The 19,100-nt window shown below is 37.6% G+C and overlaps 2 protein-coding genes across 2 annotated transcripts; one reads left to right on the top strand and one right to left on the bottom strand.

The window, feature by feature from the left end:
- The first annotated feature begins 5,174 nt into the window (after positions 1-5,174).
- LOC111799081 (transcription factor bHLH146-like) lies at positions 5,175-5,876 on the top strand. The gene has a single exon (XM_023682479.1). It carries the CDS (start codon positions 5,346-5,348, stop codon positions 5,865-5,867), a length of 522 nt encoding a protein of 173 aa, XP_023538247.1. The 5' UTR covers positions 5,175-5,345; the 3' UTR covers positions 5,868-5,876.
- Positions 5,877-11,372: 5,496 nt separating this feature from the next.
- Positions 11,373-17,751, bottom strand: LOC111798321 (plasma membrane ATPase 4). Its single transcript, XM_023681383.1, has 15 exons — positions 17,497-17,751; positions 15,865-16,221; positions 14,598-15,359; positions 14,394-14,516; positions 14,197-14,301; positions 13,962-14,106; positions 13,712-13,876; positions 13,371-13,609; positions 13,238-13,270; positions 13,065-13,146; positions 12,821-12,981; positions 12,572-12,745; positions 12,308-12,490; positions 11,892-12,073; positions 11,373-11,805 (listed from the first exon to the last, which is right to left on the bottom strand). The coding sequence occupies exons 1-15, from the start codon at positions 17,551-17,553 to the stop codon at positions 11,709-11,711; spliced, it is 2,865 nt and encodes a 954-aa protein (XP_023537151.1). The 5' UTR covers positions 17,554-17,751; the 3' UTR covers positions 11,373-11,708.
- Positions 17,752-19,100: the final 1,349 nt, after the last annotated feature.

The raw sequence follows: 19,100 nt of genomic DNA, 5'->3' as shown, positions 1-19,100 counted from the left end.
ACATCTCCCTTCTTTAGTCTGAATCAACTCCGACTTCCTTCACAAAACTTACTTGAAATTCCTCTAAAAAAAGAACATACTAAGAAATCATAATCTAATTCTAAAGAAAATTTTGGAACTAAGAGAAAGTCGAAACAAAGAACCTAAAATTCATACCTATTGTTCTTCCTCGATTCTTGATGAAATTGAGTGATTCAAAAGCTCAAAATGGATATCCTCAATCTCGATCAACTTTAGAGATGAGACTTTTCGCTCGGCAGATCCACGACTCTAGAAAATGGTGAACCTCTATCTCCAAATCTAGAGTGGGTCCGAGAGCAACGAGAGAATAGTTGGAACTTCGAGGCACCCAGAGCCTCAGATAGTAGTAGAGACAAGGCCTGAACTTCTTATAACCTAGAGTTAAGCTGGTGGATACCTATTAGGTTAAGGATGGAGTAAGAAGCTTACAAGTAGGTTGCTTACTGAGTATTTTTATACTCATCTCTTTCTCATTTCTTTTTCAGGTGCTTGTCGACTATCGGTCGAGGTGGGAAGCGTTTGAAAGCTACGCGGTTTCAAATGAGGACATTTCAAAGCCTCAGTCTATTTTCATATTTTGAGTAATTTGAATTTCATTTTGTAAATGTATCTCAAACTCGATTAATTGAACAACATTGTCTTATAATTAGATTTTACCTTCTTTTTTTTTTTTTTTTTTTTTTTTTTTTTTTTTTTTNTTTTTTTTTTTTTTTTTTTTTTTTTTTTTTTTTTTTTTTTTTTTTTTTTTTTTTTTTTTTTTTTTTTTTTTTTTTTTTTTTTTTTTTTTGTCTTTATTGTCATAGTTCAAGTTTTGAAACTTCAAAAATCGGGTCCTGACACTATTTCACATATCAAACATCATAACATCACAAAATATGACGTGGACAGGTGTCACAAGATACGTGCATTCATACAGCATAAAAGTCGTTCAAACAAGCCTGTAAGCATCCAACATAGAACCACTTATTTGGTTGGCGTGAGTCGAAAGCACTATCCTCCCTTAATACTAGCTTAAAACTGCTCCTTTAAATTGAATTCCACATCCCGAGTTTTACAATTACAACTTATAATTCTATTATAGAAATTGGCTCACCTGATTGGCATAAAATAGTCTAATCTTAAACGCCTCTGAAAGTGTCAAAAACAGCTCCGAAAGTATTTGACCCGAGCTGAATCAGACAAGAGGCTGAGCTGGAGCCGTCAAAACAAGAATTCTCCGACCGGCTCGTGAGATGAAACGAAACACTAGTGGTACTCTCTCTTGCTCACTCTCATCCATGTGCATTATTGAGAGTGGAGACCACTAGGCGAATGATGCATGGCAATTACCACTTCATGAATTCCCACATAGAACAACGACAAAAAAAAAAAACGACAGTGAGGCAACTTTAGATCTAAGGCTAACTAAATGAAATTGAAATCCTACTCAAACCAAAATGGAAAATTAAAGGGAGATTGAACTTACCCAAGTCGAGTCATGGCGGTCGAACGACGAGGAAATAGTGACGAGGGGCGGAGAAATCAAATGACACGAGCGTAGGACATAGCAAGTGGAGAGATCCATGAAGGAGATGAGCTAAGAAGCTAATCAGTCGACACAATGAAGTTGATATTAGAACTAGACACGAATAGTGGAGCTGAAACATGAACGGATGGGAACCTTCATGTTGGTGATGTGAGTGCGTATGTTGATGATGCAAGCGAAGTCGAGGCTAAAAGTGATATGAAGATGGAAGCAACTAAGGCTCTCCCTCAAAACATGCGTGTCGTTTGACTTTTACACCGTAGTTGTCAAATTGTGGACCAAATTTACTAATTTAATTAGGAAGATGGTTGGGCTTCCCCCTCAAGGGTTTAAATGGTGTTTCGTTCTCCTCCCAACCAACGTGGGATATCACAATCCCCACCCCCTTCAAGGCCCAGCGTACTTACTTGCATACCGCCTCATGTCCACCCCCTTCAGGGAACAACCTCCCCTCAAGTTGTTCTGTACACGTAACAAAAGGCTTTCCCTTTCGAGCTTCCCCTCAAGGCTTTAAAACGCGTCTTTCAGAGTTACATAGCGGAATAGTGCTCATGCCCTTCCGAGCTTCCTCTCAAGGTCTTTAGGCTTTCTCTTATGGGCTTTCCCATTATGGGTCTGCTAGGGAAAGGTTTCCACACCCTTGTAAATGGTGTGGTGGGTTTTCACACGCTTATAAATGGTGTTTCGTTCTCCTCCCCAACCAATGTGGGATATCACATGTTCTTTCTATTTCAATTGTTTGTTTTGACAATTTCGATCATGGGTCACACCCAACAAACTTAAATAAGTGAAATAATTCACTTAAATCGATGTCGTCATCCCAGACATTCTCACACGATCTCGATATACAGATCTAGTAAACATGCAGGCATGCGAACGCCAAGTCATGGAGATTCTTAATCGTGATTCCGTGCAAACAAACCGCGTCGAAAGGAGACGAACAACCATCACTTGGATGGGCCAAACCATATATTAAATAGGGGTTAAAATTGAATGCAGCTGGTGAGATGTAACATTATAGCAATGAAGTGTGTGTGTGTGTGTGTGTGAGTGTACGAGCTTTATTCACTCAGCACATGCAGCTCTCTGTTAGCCCTAAATCATTGAAAGATTTTGTTTCCTCTCTTGGCTCTTCCCTTGAGGTCCCAAGTGGAAGACATCGAGATATTTTGGAGCTTCCCCATTTTAATTGTCAAATGGTTCTAAGCCACACTTGCTAGGCCATCATGGCCTGCCCTAGCTCTTCTAACACATTCAAGAATATGGGGTATATACATATGTGGTGGGATTTGGGTATTGGCCTCCAAATTTGGATATCGAGTTGAAGCGTCCAAAGTAATGAAGTAACGTACTCTCTTTGTTCACTACGAGATACCCAATGTAGCTGTTATGGATAACGATCTTCTTCTTTGATTCGATGTTTAAATAGTTCAAAAAAACAAATAAAATCATAGTTCCTTGGGGGAATTTGAGCAAAATTCAATTGATGATTAGGTTTGATTCTTCTCGTATAAATTATCCAAAAAAATGAAAAACATTGAGACTTAAAGCTACATATAGTAAGACTTTTTCTTTCGGGATTTCCTAAGAGTATAAAACACATTAGGGAAAGAGGTTTCTGCACCCTTATAAAGAATGTTTTGTTCTCCTCTCTAACCGATGTGGGACCTCACAATCCACTTCTTGGGTGGCCAGTGTTCTTTGTTGGCACGCCTGGTGTCTAGCTCTGATATCATTTGTAACAGCCGAAGTCCACCGCTAGCAGATATTGTCTTTTTTTACGTTTTCTCAAGGTTTTAAAAACACAACTATTACGGAAAGATTTCCACACCCTTATAAGAAATGTTTCGTTCTACTCTTCCACCGATGTAGGACCTCACAATAATTATCATATTTATGTTGCAAATTTTTTTATAGAGAAGTTCGTACTTGCTAGGGTTTCCCCCTATAGTTGGTTAAGAATTGCTCATGGAATTGAAAATTAATGTAAAAATTTAATAATTATCAAACGAGATCTGATTTTTTATACTTTTTTCAAACATAGATATGAACGTTACAAAAACAAACATATTTTTATTCAAAAGCCAAAAACTAAAAACTAAATCTTTACGATCAATCTCAAGTCATTTTTTCTTCACATATCTTAGAAATCTCCTCACATGTTGGATTGCAAAGAAAGAAAAACGACGAACAAAAGCCAAAAGCATAAGGACAAAATCGGTATTCAAACAAACCCGAAACCGGGACCAAACCCTTTTACAAAAGGGCGATTAAGGACAAACAAATAAGTCCACAAAACGAAGCATAGTGAAAGAGTTTGAGAGATACATATTGTGGTCATAAAAGGAGGTGGGAAATAGCAGAATGAGCTGTGTTTGATTTGAAATGAGAGAGAAATAAAGAGTAAATAAAGAAGAGCTATAAAGGGGCTTAGAATGAATTGATGATATATAGAGAAGCTGCAAGAGAAGAGTCATGTGAAGGCATTTAAAGTGGGGTTTGGGTGTTCTTTGTTTGTTTATGCACATGGATAAAGGGACCCTCTTCAGGTAGCCATGCATGTGACGCCATGTGAACCCTTTCAAAAGAAAAAATAAAAAATCTCTCTCTTACTCCGAATTCTATCATGTGTGTTTAAGAGCTCGGATGTTTAGTTTCGGGGTATTTCTTTTTAACATTAACGTGTTTGGTTTAACAAAATGCGAGAGGGAGGGTCGGGGTATGAGGATTTGAACTTCTGTTCTTGAGAAAATGAGTACATGTCAATTATCGTTGAGTTATGATTGGTTTAATAAGAAACCTGAACGTTTTACAAGTAAATAACGAAATGGGGTTGATGTTTTTAGTACAACAAATTTAGGGTACGAGGATTTAAACCTCTGCTCTTAAGAAAAGAAGTACATGTCAATTATCGTTGAATTATGTTTGCTAACAAGAAACCTGAACGTTTAACAAGTAAATAACGAAATGGGGTCGATTTTTTTTAGTACAACAAACGTGGGGTACGAGGATTTATACCGCTGCTCTTAAGAAAAGAAGTACATGTTAATTATTGTTGAGTTATGCTTGTTTTAAGAAGAAACCTAAACGTTTAACAAGCAAATAACCAAACAAGGTCGGTTTTCTTTAGTACAACAAATTTAGGGGATCGGGATTTGAACCTTTGCTCTTAAGAAAAGGAGTACATGTCAATTATCGTTGAGTTATACTTGCTTTAATAAGAAACCTAAACGTTTAACAAGCAAACAACGAAACGGGGTCGGTTTTCTTTAGTACAACAAATGTGGGGCACAGGGATTTGAACCTCTTCTCTTAAGAAAAAAAGTACATGTCAATTATCGTTGAGTTATGTTTACTTTAACAAGAAACATATTAGGTCAAATGATACACAATTAGGGTATCATACGAACATTAAACTGGAACTGAACTACATGTCAATTATCGTTGAGTTATGCTTATATTAACAAGAACCGTATCAGGTTAAACGATACATAATTAAGGTATCATACGAACATTAAACAGAAGCTGATAGATTAGTAAATTAGTCGTCTCGACCATTATCAAAAACCCTTTATTTTGGGATAAGATATTTCACTTTTCCAACTATATCAACCACCACTCTTTCCCTTTTGTTTGAAATTCTCTCTCAACTCTCCTCTATGCTTCATTTCTTTCCTACATAAAAGGACACTTTCCCTTTGCTTTTCATCTTCAAAACCCACCAATTTCCTCTCTTCCAACACCCATTTCTTCATCAAATTCCAACCCATTTCAACCTAAATTCTTCAAAATCTTTGATATGGGAAGGCAAATTTTGAGAAAAAGAAAAAGGGTTCTTTCCCTTGAACCAAACAAACTTGCATACACCATGTTTGCAAGAAACTATGTCAAATATTTGATGACATCTTTACCCAAAATCTCTCATCATCATCAACAACATCAAGAACAAAATTTTCAGAAGCTTGTGAAGTTTGAGGTTGACATGGCAATGGCTCAATCAGCAACCGAGTTTTCATGGGGCAATGCTCTTAAAAAGAAGCTTCTTCAAAGAGAAGATGGCAATGGGAGTAATGGGTTTGGTTTCTCTCTCCAAACGGTGAAATTTTCTCAAGAAAATTTAGAGAGAGAACACGAAGAACACGAAGAACGCAAAGAACCAAAGATAGAAAATGGGCTGATGAAGCTGAGAAAAATCGTCCCAGGTGGTTCAAATGGAGAATTGGAAGAAGATGATTTGTTCAAACAAACTGAGAGTTATATAAAATGTCTTGAGTTGCAGGTCAATGTTCTTAGATGTTTGGTTGATACAAACACAAATTAATTTTCCTTTTTTTTTTTTCTCAATTTTTTCTTGTTAATTTCTATGTGGAAAAGAAAGAACATATATATATATATATATATATATATATATATATGAATTTTCAGTTAATTTATTTTTGTTGAAAATTTTAATTTAATTTAATTTTGAATCTCAAAATCGAGCGAAAGAAAGCAGATGAAATGGAAATAATTCTCGTACTATTGTTGCTATTCAGTTCTTTTCTTCATATATACACAAACAGATAAAATTTCATTATCTACGTGGATCGTATATCTATTTCGAGAAGTTTACTCGACAGTTCAATAAATTTTTGTTCCAAGAAGTTTACTCGATAGTTCAATAGATTTTTGTTTTTTTTTTTTTAACTCTCCCGAGCAATAGGCTCAGATCCCTTCCGAGAAAAATTGACCTAGCATCAAGATTTTAACCTAATGTAATAAAAAAATTATGTCTTTCATATTTGAATTTTGTATTATAATCTTGAAACCCAAGGAATAAAAATAGGATTTTTTAAAAAATTTTGACTATTTTTTTTAAATATTAAAATAATAATAATAATAAAGGGATGAGACTTTAATTAAATGTTTTAGAAATGTTGTATCATTAATTAAAATTCTTTTGTTGGATTTCGTTGACTTTTCAACCATGATTCTTGGAAGTTTGAGGAGAAAAGTCAACCCCTTTGAGAATTGTATAAAGAATTTGTGTGGTTGGATTCTGTTGTCTATGTCAAAGACTGACCAATCACACCAAAGTCAATCTAAACAAATAATATAATATTCAAAAGATTAGGGACATTTTCTTTTTCATAAATCAACTTTTTATAAAAGAGCCAAATACTTCCATTTTAAATATTATAAAAATAAATTCAATTTCCAAACTATATATATATATAGACGGATTTAGCATCGTATATGATCATCCTGTAAAATATTAATCTTCTCAATTAATGGATTTATAAAAAAAATTAAATACTTCATGGTCTAGTTTTATACAAACTCATGGTATATGATACTTCCACTCATATGTCTCCACGTGAACGATAAATTGCAAAGTAGTTTGTATCAATAGTGTTATTAGGATAAGACGGTCTTTGTCCATATACTATAGACTTTTTGGATTATTACTTGAACATGTTTAAAGCAATTTCGCACAACTTTTATGAAGAAACCTGAAGGAGAAACGGACTGGAACCCAAGTTCTGAACGATTATCAATAATGGTAAGTTATGAGTTTTTAACCAAATTTGAACACGTTTATTTCCTTCCATAGCTAACGAAATTAAATGGTGTTGGAACCAAGTTGAATCGAGTTGGGTAAAAAAGTTGCAAGTATAAAGAAAAAAAATTTAGTGAAACCGCGATGAATTCGAGAAAAGATAAAAGGATTGAAAATTTGTCTGCTGAAGCGATTCACCCATCGATTGAATCCACGACCTCGAGGAAAGGAAATGACACATGTCAAGCAAGGACGGAGGACACACCGTGGTTGAGGAAAAAATCGAGGAAATTCGTGAAAAAAAAACAAAGCATGTCACACATTAAGTGCAAGTACCCAACTAGAAGCGTGTGACATACTCACGTGTGGTGGAGTGTGACCGTGCGTGCGAGCCTCTTTTTCACCCGTTTCAACTTGCTTTACTAAATTTAATTGAACTTGAATTAGGATGAGTTGTTATGATCTATGCTCTAGGTGATTAATGGAATGTTATCTCCCCGTTGAACTTGCATAAATGTTTAGATAATGTTTATGTGCTGTAGGTGATTGATAGGATTATCCCCCTAACAAAATATGTATCAACGTATCAAGATATAAGTAGGCTGCTTATGGAGTATTTTTATACTCAGCCCATTCTAGATTTCTTGTAAAAGCCTGATCCACCGCTAGCAGATATTGTCCTCTTTGGGCTTTCCCTTTCGGGTTTCCCCTCAAGGCTTTAAAACGCGTCTGTTAGGGGAAGGCTTCCACGCCCTTATAAATAGTGGTTTGTTCTCCTCCCCAACCAATGTAGGACATCACAATTCACCCCCCTTTGGGGCCCAACGTCCTTATTGACACACTGCCTCGTGTCTACCCCCTTCGGGGAACAGCGAGAAGACTGACACATCGTCCGATGTCTGGCTCTGTTACCATTTGTTGTGATGTCCCACATTGGTTGGGGAGGAGAACAAACCACCATTTATAAGGGTGTGGAAACCTTCCCCTAGCAGACGCGTTTTAAAGCCTTGAGGGGAAACCCGAAAGAAAAGCCCAAAGAGGGCAATATTTGCTATCAGGAGTTGCCTATCGGTCAATAAGAATTACAAAAAAATACATATTTTACTATTTATTTTACTTGCTAAATATTCAAAATGAGAATCAATCTAAATTAAATGTGAAGTTTATTAGGAAAGTAGAAATAAAGAATAATAAGAAAATAAATTTGAGAATAAGAACAACATACCTTTCCCTTTCTAAATCCTTACATCCCAAAAATTATAAATTTCATTTTTTTTTTTTCTAAAATCTATGAACTCTTACCGATATTAATAATGTTGTGAGATCCCACAACAATTGCAGAGAGGAACGAAACATTTCTGAAAAGAGTGTAGAAACATTTCCTTAGCAGACGCGTTTTAAAACGGTGAGTCTGACGGCGATACGTAACAGGCTAAAGCGGACAATATCTGCTAGCGGTAAGCTTTGGTTGTTACAAATGGTATCAAAGTCAGACACAAAACCGTGTGTCAATGAGGACACTGAGCCTCCAAAGGAGGTGGGTTGTGAGATCTCACATCAGTTGGAGATAAGCGTGTGGAAACCTCTCCCTAGCAGACGTGTTTTAAAACCGTGAGGCTGATGACAATACGTAACGGGTCAAAATAGATAATATCTGCTAGCGGTAGGTTGTGACTATTACAAATGGTATCAGAGTCAGACATCAAGTCGTGTGCCAGCAAGTACACTAGGCCTCCAAGGGGGGTGGATTGTGAGATTCTAGTTGAAGATAAGAGTGTGGAAACCTTTCCCTAGCAGACGAGTTTTATAACTGTGAGGCTGACGGCGATACGAAACGGGTCAAAGTGGACAATATCTGCTAGCGGTAGGTTTGACTATTACAGTGATAGCATAATTAGACACCAAGTCATGTGCCAACGAGGACACTGGGTCTCCAAGAGAGGTGGATTGTGAGATCCCAAATCGGTTAGAGATAACAGTGTGAAAACCTCTCCCTAACAGATTCATTTTAAAATCGTGAGGCTGTCGACGATACGTAACGAGCCAAAACGGACAATATCTGCTAGCGGGAGGTTTTGACTATTACAAATAGTATTAAAGTGAGACACCAAACTGTGTGCCAATGAGGACACTAAACCTCCAAGGGGGTGGATTGTGAGATCCCACATTGGTTGGAGATAAATGTATGGAATCCTCTTCCTAGCAGACGTGTTTTAAAACCGTGAGGCTGACGACGATACGTAACGGGCCAAAACGGATAAATATCTGCTAGCGATAGGTTGTGACTGTTACAAATGGTATCAGAGTCAGACATCAAGCCGTATGCCAGCGAGTACACTAGTACTCCAAGGGGGTGGATTGTGAGATCCCAATTGAAGATAAGGGTGTGGAACTCTCCCTAGCAAACGCGTTTTATAACCGTGAGGTTGACGGCAATACGTAATGGGCCAAAGCAGACAATATCTGCTAGCGGTAGGTTTGACTGTTACAGTGGTATCAGAATTAGACACCAAGTCATGTGCCAACAAGGACATAAGGTCTCCAAGGGAGGTCGATTGTGAGATCCCAAATCGGTTGAAGATAACGGTGTGGAAACCTCTCCCTAGTAGACTCATTTTAAAATCGTGAGGCTAATGACGATATGTAACGAGCCAAAACGGACAATATCTGCTAGCAGTAGGTTTTGACAAACAAATAGTATTAGAGTCAGACACCAAACCGTGTACCAATGAGGACACTGGGCCTCCAAGGGGGTGGATTGTGAGATCTCACATGGTTGGAGATAAGCATGTGAAAACCTCTCCTTAGATACATTGTAAAATCATGAGGCTAACGATAATACGTAATGGGTCAAAACAGACAATATCTGCTAGCGATAGGTTTTGACTGTTACAAATGATATCAGAGTCAGACACCAACTTGTGTGCCAACGAGGACACTGGGCCTCCAAGGGGGTGGATTATGAGATCCCACATTGGTTGGAGATAAGCATGTGAAAATCTCTCCTTAGCAGACACATTTTAAAATCGTGAGGCTGATGACGATACATAACGAGCCAAAACGGACAATATCCGCTAGCGGTAGGTTGTGAATGTTACAAATGATATCAGAGTCAGACACTAATTTGTGTGCCAGCGAGGACATGGGCCTCCAATACGGTAGATTGTGAGATCCCACGTCAGTTGGAGATAAGGTGTGAAAACCTCTTCCTAGTAGACGTGTCTTAGCCAACTTTTGATTATTTGTTTTGATACAGAACCCACGAATCCAAACTCTTGTACCGAACGGTTTCCATACACCTAACGACAATTACACGAACCATATTCTCATTTCTTGGTTTCCATTTTTCAAAAGTAAAATCAACACAAAAAACTTAATTTAATAATTATAATAATAAAAAACCCTAATTTAAAAATAGCCACTTGTGAACTTAAATGTGGCAAAAATGATGAGAAAATGGGTCCAACATCACAGCATTGGCCAGCAATATTTGATCTGTCACCACAAAAGCAATTGCCATTTCCTTTCCTGTCTTTAGAGAAAAGACAGCCATTATCATTCTATGACTCACTAACTCTCCGCCATCCGCCGTTTGGTTATCAGATCTAAGATGTACGCGGATTTAAATACTTTTTCCTTATAGGATGTACGCGGATTTAAATACTTTTTCCTTACAGGATATGCGTTGGGTCTCCCTCCTCGTGTATGAAAAAATTCAAATCATCATTAGTGCCATATTGATCTAGTTCGTCGGAGTCTATCCACAAAGATGCGTGTAGGGAGGGGTTTGAGGTCTATAGGGTCCGAGCAACTAGGGCTTATACTTCTCCCCTACGGGTTATGCGTTGGGCCTCCTTCCTCATGTATAACAATATCATCATCGGTACTGTATTGATCCAGCTCGTCGGAGTCCATCCACAAAGATGCGTAGGGAGGGGTTTGAGGTCTGTAGGGTCCGAGCAACTAGGACTTTCATCAAAGGGTTGAAGGAAGTTGAGCAAACGTAAATGATGAATCACTTACGGGACATTCAGGAAATAATGTTCTGGGGTTGGGATATTTTCGTAAAAATCATCCCATCGGAGCATGTGAACTCAAGGTGGGGCTCAATCTCACCATCTAGCCCTCTTTTCAAATCTCAACCTTCCAAACAAAACAACAATTTCGGCAAGAACCAATGAAAGTTTGAAGCTAAAAGTAAGAAATTTTGTGAAAACTGGTCGATACAGTAGATTTTATAAGAACTTTCTAACGTTCAAGTAATTCGACACGAAAAAACGTGCAACGTAGAAAAAAGGGTAGAAATTTGAATTAATGCTTAAATTGACGAAACACATTGCTTCGACATTATGGTAAGGAGTTAAAAAACCGAACCGAGTTCGGTTTTTTTTGCATCTTACTACATTGAAAATACATAAAATAGTAGGCAAAAACTAAGAAAATTACAAGGCAAGCACACAAGCTCTCTGTATGTTGGAAAGGGTTGGGAAATTAGGACAACTTTTTTTTTTTTTTGTTTGTTTCTTTGTCTCTCTCTCAAACATTCTCTCTTTCTTTCCTTAGCATAACAAAGTGAATCACAATTCATTAATTCATTGTGTCTCTGTATGAGTAATAATCTTCTCACACTGTGTAATGCTGCTGGATCGTGTCGATATCGAGCCCCTTCAACTTAACGACTGACTCGACGTGACCCTTGAGCGTGTTGAGCTCACGAAGCCTAAAACAACGAAAAAGGATGTGATCAGAATACTTGTTTGTAAATGGTTTCCAAAGGCACAATGTTATAGTGATGTGTTATCTAACCTTGCAATCTCGGCACGTCTCTTAGCTTGCTCGGCGATCTCGGAGAGTTCTCGGTAGCTACTCTTTTCGGAGAAGATGTTTGTTGATTCGGGTGGTTGAAGTCCATGTAGTGTCCTTTGAGCAAGTGCCCATTGAGCTTCCCTTTCTTCTTTTCCATAGTCTTTCTTGGTAGTGAAGGCAGTCTATTTACACAAACACGAGGTATAAGTTCACAACTTTACGCTTACACATTCTGTAACCGCTAGCAGATATTGTCCTCTTTGAACTTTCCCTTTCGGGCTTCCAATCAAGGCTTTAAAACGTGTCCACTATGGAAAGGTTTTCACATCCTTATAAAGGGTGTTTCGTTCTCCTCCCTAACCAATATGGGGTATCACACATTCTCTAAACGACGAGGAAGAAAAGAAAAAACGTACCTTGTTTTCTAACATGCTCACCCACGCCTTTCCGCTCAAGATGTATCGAATAGCGAACTTCATGATATCGAGCGGAACGTAAAAAACAATGCTATAAAGCCAGATGACACCAGCCCATCCCCATCCAACGCCCTTGATCTTAGCAAATGACCAATCAGCATACACAGCTATCACAGTTGCAACCTACGACACAACAAAAAAACATTTTAGCTACCAAACATAGTTCAAGTAGTGAAAATTTGCATAGTTTTAGTGTGTTCTTACCAATTGTGCAATGAAGAAAGCACCGACTAAGAGAAGTCCCGGGCGCTCGACGTACGACCAGCTACGTGATCGAGTTACGAAAATCAAAGCTTGGCTAACAATACTCACTTGCAAGTACAAAGCAGCCATCTTTTCGTCTTCGTTGTGACGAATCGATCTCACACCGAATTTATCCTACATTGTAACGAGTTATAAGTACTAAAACTTTATATGATTCCGAAAAGTATAGGCTCGGAGCACGAAACATACGGTGAAGAAGTCGGTTCCGTCCATTAGCCAGAAGAATATAACCGTCATCAACGCCAAGTACCCGCCGAGTACTACTCCGGTGGCGAAAATCTCCTTGAGTTTCCAACTGTCAGGCAATGGAGATGGCTTCACTCTGTCCTTTGAGATTGTCATAATTGTACCTTTAAAACAGAACAATGCAGGGCATCAATATCGATTGTTTCGGTTCTTTCGAGCTATGAATGACGGTTTATCGTTAACTCACCGTCGTTCAAGATGGCAATAATTAGAACCATGAACGGTGAGAAATCGAACTTCCAAATGAGAGCGATCAACATGAAACCAAACTGCAAAAGACGAACGAAATATAAATTATATGATCGACGAAACGAGTATCGTTACTATCGAACCGAGTTTAAGCGAGGATTGCATACGTACCACGATACGAATGGTGATGGAAACTGCATAAATCTGTAGAGACAAAAGAGAAGAGGAGACATGGTCAAGTGCTTGGACAAATACATGTAACTCGAGTTAGCAAATGATTTACATGTCGAGCGGAGTGACTTACGGTATAGTTCTTCATCCTTTGGAAGATTGCTCGGCTAGTCAACACGGCACTGATGATAACACTCAATCCAGGCTCCGTTAGAACGATATCGGATGCGCCTCGTGCAGCATCAGTAGCATCAGCAACAGCAATACCAATGTCAGCCTTCTTCAAAGCAGGGGCATCATTGACACCATCTCCTGTCATTCCACAAATGTGCTTCCTTTCTTGCAACTTCTTGACAATTTCATATTTGTGTTCTAGAGATTGCATTAATATCGAAAAACGTTAGCGAATTCGAAACGAAAATGTAGCATATAATCGATGTTCGAGCGTTAACAGTGGACGACAACGACAATCACCTGGAAACACTCCGGCAAATCCATCAGCTTTCTCAATCAACTCTTCAACTGGGAGGCCAGCAATGCTTTCGTCCTTGTGTTGACCGAGTAAGGAAGATGACGGGTACATATTCGTTCCCATTCCAAGTCTTCGGCCAGTTTCCTTTCCGATAGCAAGTTGATCACCTGATATGGAGGTTGGTCGGGGTCGAACATTAACGTACAGAACATAACGGAGAAGAATACTGATACATTAGGACGAGGGAATCACCTGTAATCATCTTGACATTCACTCCCAAGTTGAGAGCTCGGCGGATGGTTTCAGCACTGTCGTGTCGAGGAGGATCGAAAAGAGGCAACAAACCGACGAATTGCCATGGGGAACCGGGACTCTCCTTGGTTTTTTCAGGCACTTCCTGTATAAAACATAACAAGAACCAATAATCAAAGGAAGGTTAAATCATCAAAGTTCAAGTCCAAACTCGATGGAGGATCGGAATTCGAACCTGTCGAGCAACAGCCAACGATCGAAGTCCACGCTCGGCGAACTTGTCGATTACAGAAAACACCTTCCTCTTGAAGTCCTCCTTGCAGTTGCAAAGACTCAAGATCTGCTCAGAGATATCATATAGTTATAAGGCATGGTAATCAACTTATCCATACATTGTTTTGATACGAATACGAATAAGAATACGACGTGTACCTGCTCGGGAGCTCCTTTGCTAGCACGGTGCCAGTTACCGTTGGAGTCGATGTAAGTCAAGGCAGTTCGCTTGTCGACAGGGTTGAATGGGAGGAAGTGAACTTCTCTAATGCCAGCTCTTGCCTGCAATAGAACAAGACATGTTTAAAGAACTTTGATTGATTGAAAGTGTGGTGAATGAATAACGAACGAAGATAACCGTACCTCTTTCGGGTCAGCAAGCATACCGACCATGGCAGCATCAATGGCATCCTGGTTTTCAGTCCTAGAAGCCCGGGCAGCAAGAAGAACGACATGGTCTTTGTCGACACCCTTGACAAATACCTCAATCAAGTTCTTGTCAACACTCAACTTGTTAAGCGTGAGCGTTCCGGTCTTGTCGCTGCAGAGGACGTCCATACCGGCCATTTCTTCGATGGCAGTCATTCTCTTGGTGATAGCTCCCTGTTGGGACAACTTGTGAGATCCAATAGCCATAGTGACAGACAAGACAGTAGGCATGGCAATGGGAATTCCTCCAATCAAGAGAACCAAAAGATTGTCGATTCCATCTCGGTAGGCACGGTGTTGGATCGGGTACATGACGATGATCTCGATCAGCATACCAATGGCAATGGAACAGATACAGAAGTTCCCAATGGCAGTGAGAACCTTTTGGAAGTGACCAACTTGGTTGGTGCTGTCAACCAGATGAGCTGCCTTTCCAAAGAAGGTGTGGACACCAGTGGCAATAACAACAGCTTCTATTTCTCCTTGTTTGCAAGTTGAACCAGAGAACACTTCATCCCCTGGATGCTTTGTCACCGGAAGCGATTCTCCCGTCAATGCAGATTGATCCACCTTTAACGGATCGCCCTCCAGAAGACGAGCATCGGCCGGGATGATGTCTCCCAATTTGACACTAATCACATCTCCTGGTACCAGAATCGCTGCATCTTGTTCACACCATTTCCCATCCCTCAAAACCTATTATATCATATCATATCATATCATCACCAAATCAAATCATTCATATCTATCGTCACCAAACAAGCCATGAATTGATATCTATGATAACCAGACAAACAAGCCATGGAGAATTGATATCTATGATCACACCAACAAGCCATGAATTGATATCTATGACAACCAAACAAGCCATGAACTGATATCTATGATCACCAACCAAGCCATGAAGAATTGATATCTATGATCACCCAACAAGCCATAAATTGATATCTATGATCACCCAGCAAGCCATGAATTGAGATATCTATGATCACCCAACAAGCCATGAATTGATATCTATGATCACTCAAAAAGCCATGAATTGAGATATCTATGATCACCCAACAAGCCATGAATTGATATCTATCTATGATCACCAAACAAACAAGCCATGAAGAATTGATATCTATGATGACCCAACAAGCCATGAAGAATTGATATCTATGACAACCAAACAAGCCATGAATTGATATCTACTACTAACCTTAGTCTTAGGAGCAAGACCAGCCATAAGAGCAGCAGCAGCATTACCAGCATTGTTCTCTTCAATGAAACTAATGGTGGAGTTGATAACCAGCAGACACACGATACCGACGAAGTCCTGCCAATCCGGTCCCTTACCGCCTCCGTTAGCCAAGGCAATGGCCATGATAGCTGCAGCCTCCATGACCCATGAAAGGGGATTCCACATAAAACCAAGGAACTTCAGAAACTTGCTTTCCTTTTTCTCTTCTAGCTTGTTGGGCCCAAAGATTTGAAGACGGTTCTCCCCTTCTTGAGATGTTAGACCTTCTCTTGTACATTTCAGCTGCTCAAACACTTCTTCAATGGGGATTTTCTCCTACAATTAAACAAATTACACCCAAATCTAAGGATTTAGCTAATCAAATACTAATTAATCTTAAACCATCATTAGTCACAAAAGTAACAAGTCAAAGATCATGTCCCACATCTGCTAATTTTTTATAATCAAATAATACTCTCTTCATTGGTAATGAGGCCTTCTGGAGAAGCCCAAAGCAAGGTCACTAGAGCTTATATTCGAAGTAGACAATATCATACCATTGTAGAGAGTCGTGTTCATCTAACACTAATCACTAATTCCTAACTTTATATGTATATATAAATAAATAAAGTCGCTTTTTAAAATATTTAAAGCGGTTAAACAACAAATTTGATTTTTAATACTTCCAAAAATATTAAATTTTTTTTTAGTTAAAAGTTAAAATTTTTACCTATAGTTTAATAATTTTTAATTAAATTTATAATTTAATATATTAAAGCGATTTTTTTTTTTTTTTTTGGAAAAAAGACAAAAAAAAAAAAAGTGAGTCACCGCCGAGTTGGCGAGTTGGACTCGGAAAGGAGACAAGAGAATTTATATTTGCGAACGAAAATTCAGGCGACCCCTCGGGGATGATGTCAAACCCCCAATCACAGCCTCGTTGACTATTAATTACCAAGTGGTCCCCACCACCAAAAATTAACACACACACACACACAAAAAAAAATAATAATAATAAATTAATTAACACAAAGCAACCCACGTGCTTGGCGCGTGTGGTCCCACAGCGACGGCGGTGGCGCGTTGGTCGTAAATATCCACAAGACGAAGGGTAAAACGGGAATATATAAAAATATTTGGTGAATCCAAAGCGGGTCGGGTAATTGTCAGATAGGGTCAAAGCCGTTGAANTTTTTCAGAAAATTACATAAATAAATAAATAAAAGTACCACGGAGAGTACCATAAATTCCCAGTTTTTTATTTTATTTTTTATTATCAAAAAATTAATTATTATTTTTTAAAAAAAAAAAAAAAAGACAGCCCTAATATTGCTTTTCTGTATTGCACATGCTCAGATCCACCTAAAGAAATAAAATAAAAATAAAATAAAAAAAGATCTGTTTGGCTGGCGAGAAAAGGTGAGAAAGTAAAAGGGAAAACAAACACTCTCTGTTCTAAATCAGTGAGATTTTCACAAAATGAGTACTAAATTCAACCAATAACTTCAGATCAGTACCATAATGAACAGATATATAGTATAATTTTGATATGAAGAGGGGTGTTTGGGTTAATTTTCCCGAGAAAATAACAGGATCAAGAAAGAAAAATACCAGATCAACCGTCTCGTTCTTGATCCCCTCCAGAGTCAAACCGGTGTCGTTTCCCATCTTGAATCGAGTTGTTCTTCACAGGAAAAAAAGAAAATTGGGGTTTTTTGAGTTTCAGAGAAGAATCATCGATTCCAGAAGTGGAATTTTCTGATCGTTTTCCCGAGAAATGTAATGATTTTCCCGGGAAAATTAGTGTTTGGGAGAAGAGAAAATGAGAGAGAAAATATAAAGAAGAAGAAGAGAGTGTGAGGAATTGGCTTCTAAATGCACTTCCCTTTTTATATAAACTCTAAGCCTCATCCCTCCTCCTCCTTTCTATTGTGATTACCACGTCCTCTTGTGGGCTCCACTTTCTATTTTTTCTTTTCCCTTTTTACCCTTCCAACATAATCAACTTGCTTTTCTAACGTTGGATAACATTCAACCCTAAAACCACCTTCCACATTGGATTCACGAACTGGTTTCTTCGTGGCCGTTGGATTTAATCTTCCATACACGTGGCGAACCATGATTGGTGGCCTTCGTCTTTTTTTTCTTTTTCTTTTTTTTTTAATTTTTTATTCCATTCTAAATTATTATTGTGAAATAACCAATGATCACTATTTTATATAATATTATTTTTAATTTAATCATATTGATATAACCCAAGCATTTACATTTTCTATTGTACAAACAACATAGGTTATTTCAATTTCTAATCCTCGTTCGCGAGAAATTCATATTTATATGGTCGTGAAGATTCACTTCGTTTTTATTTACAAGAATCCTACATCCGGCCAGAAACAAAACCAAGAACTATGAACGAACAGTTGTCTCAAAATTTAATCATCCTGAAAAACTTCGTTTGTTTGTTTTAGTCGGCTGAGTTGTTATTGTTCGAGTATTGATCACTGGACTGAGTAGATAAGTTAAATAAACTATATATATATACATATGATTAGATAATTGAGCTATTATAAACAAGATTATAGCACATGGGATGATCAAATAATTTGAGATTAAAAAATTAATTTAGTTTCAATTAAAGTAATAATACAACATAAATAATAGTTTAAAAATAAAAAAAATAGAGACATTTGACTTTTTATTTTATTTTATTTATTATTATTATTTTGTGAAAATTATGGGAACCCCAATAATAGCACACAAAGTCTCCTCACTTGTAATGTTTTTAAACATATATATAATAAATAAATAAATAAATAAAGGAAATAAATTGTTTGATTAAAAAATTGATAAATAATATTTTAAATGGGAAAATTATTATTTTATTTTTTAAAAAGGAAAATAAAAGAGGGAGAAGACTATTTAATGGAGGGCAAATAAATAAATAAATAAATAAATAAATAAAAGGCATTGAAATTAATGAGAAGAGAAAAAAAAGGGTAAAACCAACTTGACCGTTGGATTCCATTAAAAGCTAGTCAACTCTTTACAGCTTATGGGAAAATGAGAGGACCTCTTTTTTTTTTTTTTTTTTTTTTTTTTTTTTTTTTTTTTTTTTTTTTTTTTTTTTTTTTNACTTTTTAATTAATTAATTAATTAATTAATTTACTTAAATTAATTGATTGTGTTCATATGGGGTGGGTTGTACATGTACTTTT

This window comes from Cucurbita pepo, chromosome LG07 (assembly GCF_002806865.2).
Source record: "Cucurbita pepo subsp. pepo cultivar mu-cu-16 chromosome LG07, ASM280686v2, whole genome shotgun sequence".
NCBI classification, from domain to species: domain Eukaryota; kingdom Viridiplantae; phylum Streptophyta; class Magnoliopsida; order Cucurbitales; family Cucurbitaceae; genus Cucurbita; species Cucurbita pepo.
Note: the sequence above shows the minus strand (reverse complement) of the source record. Positions and strands in the feature narration are given on the sequence as shown.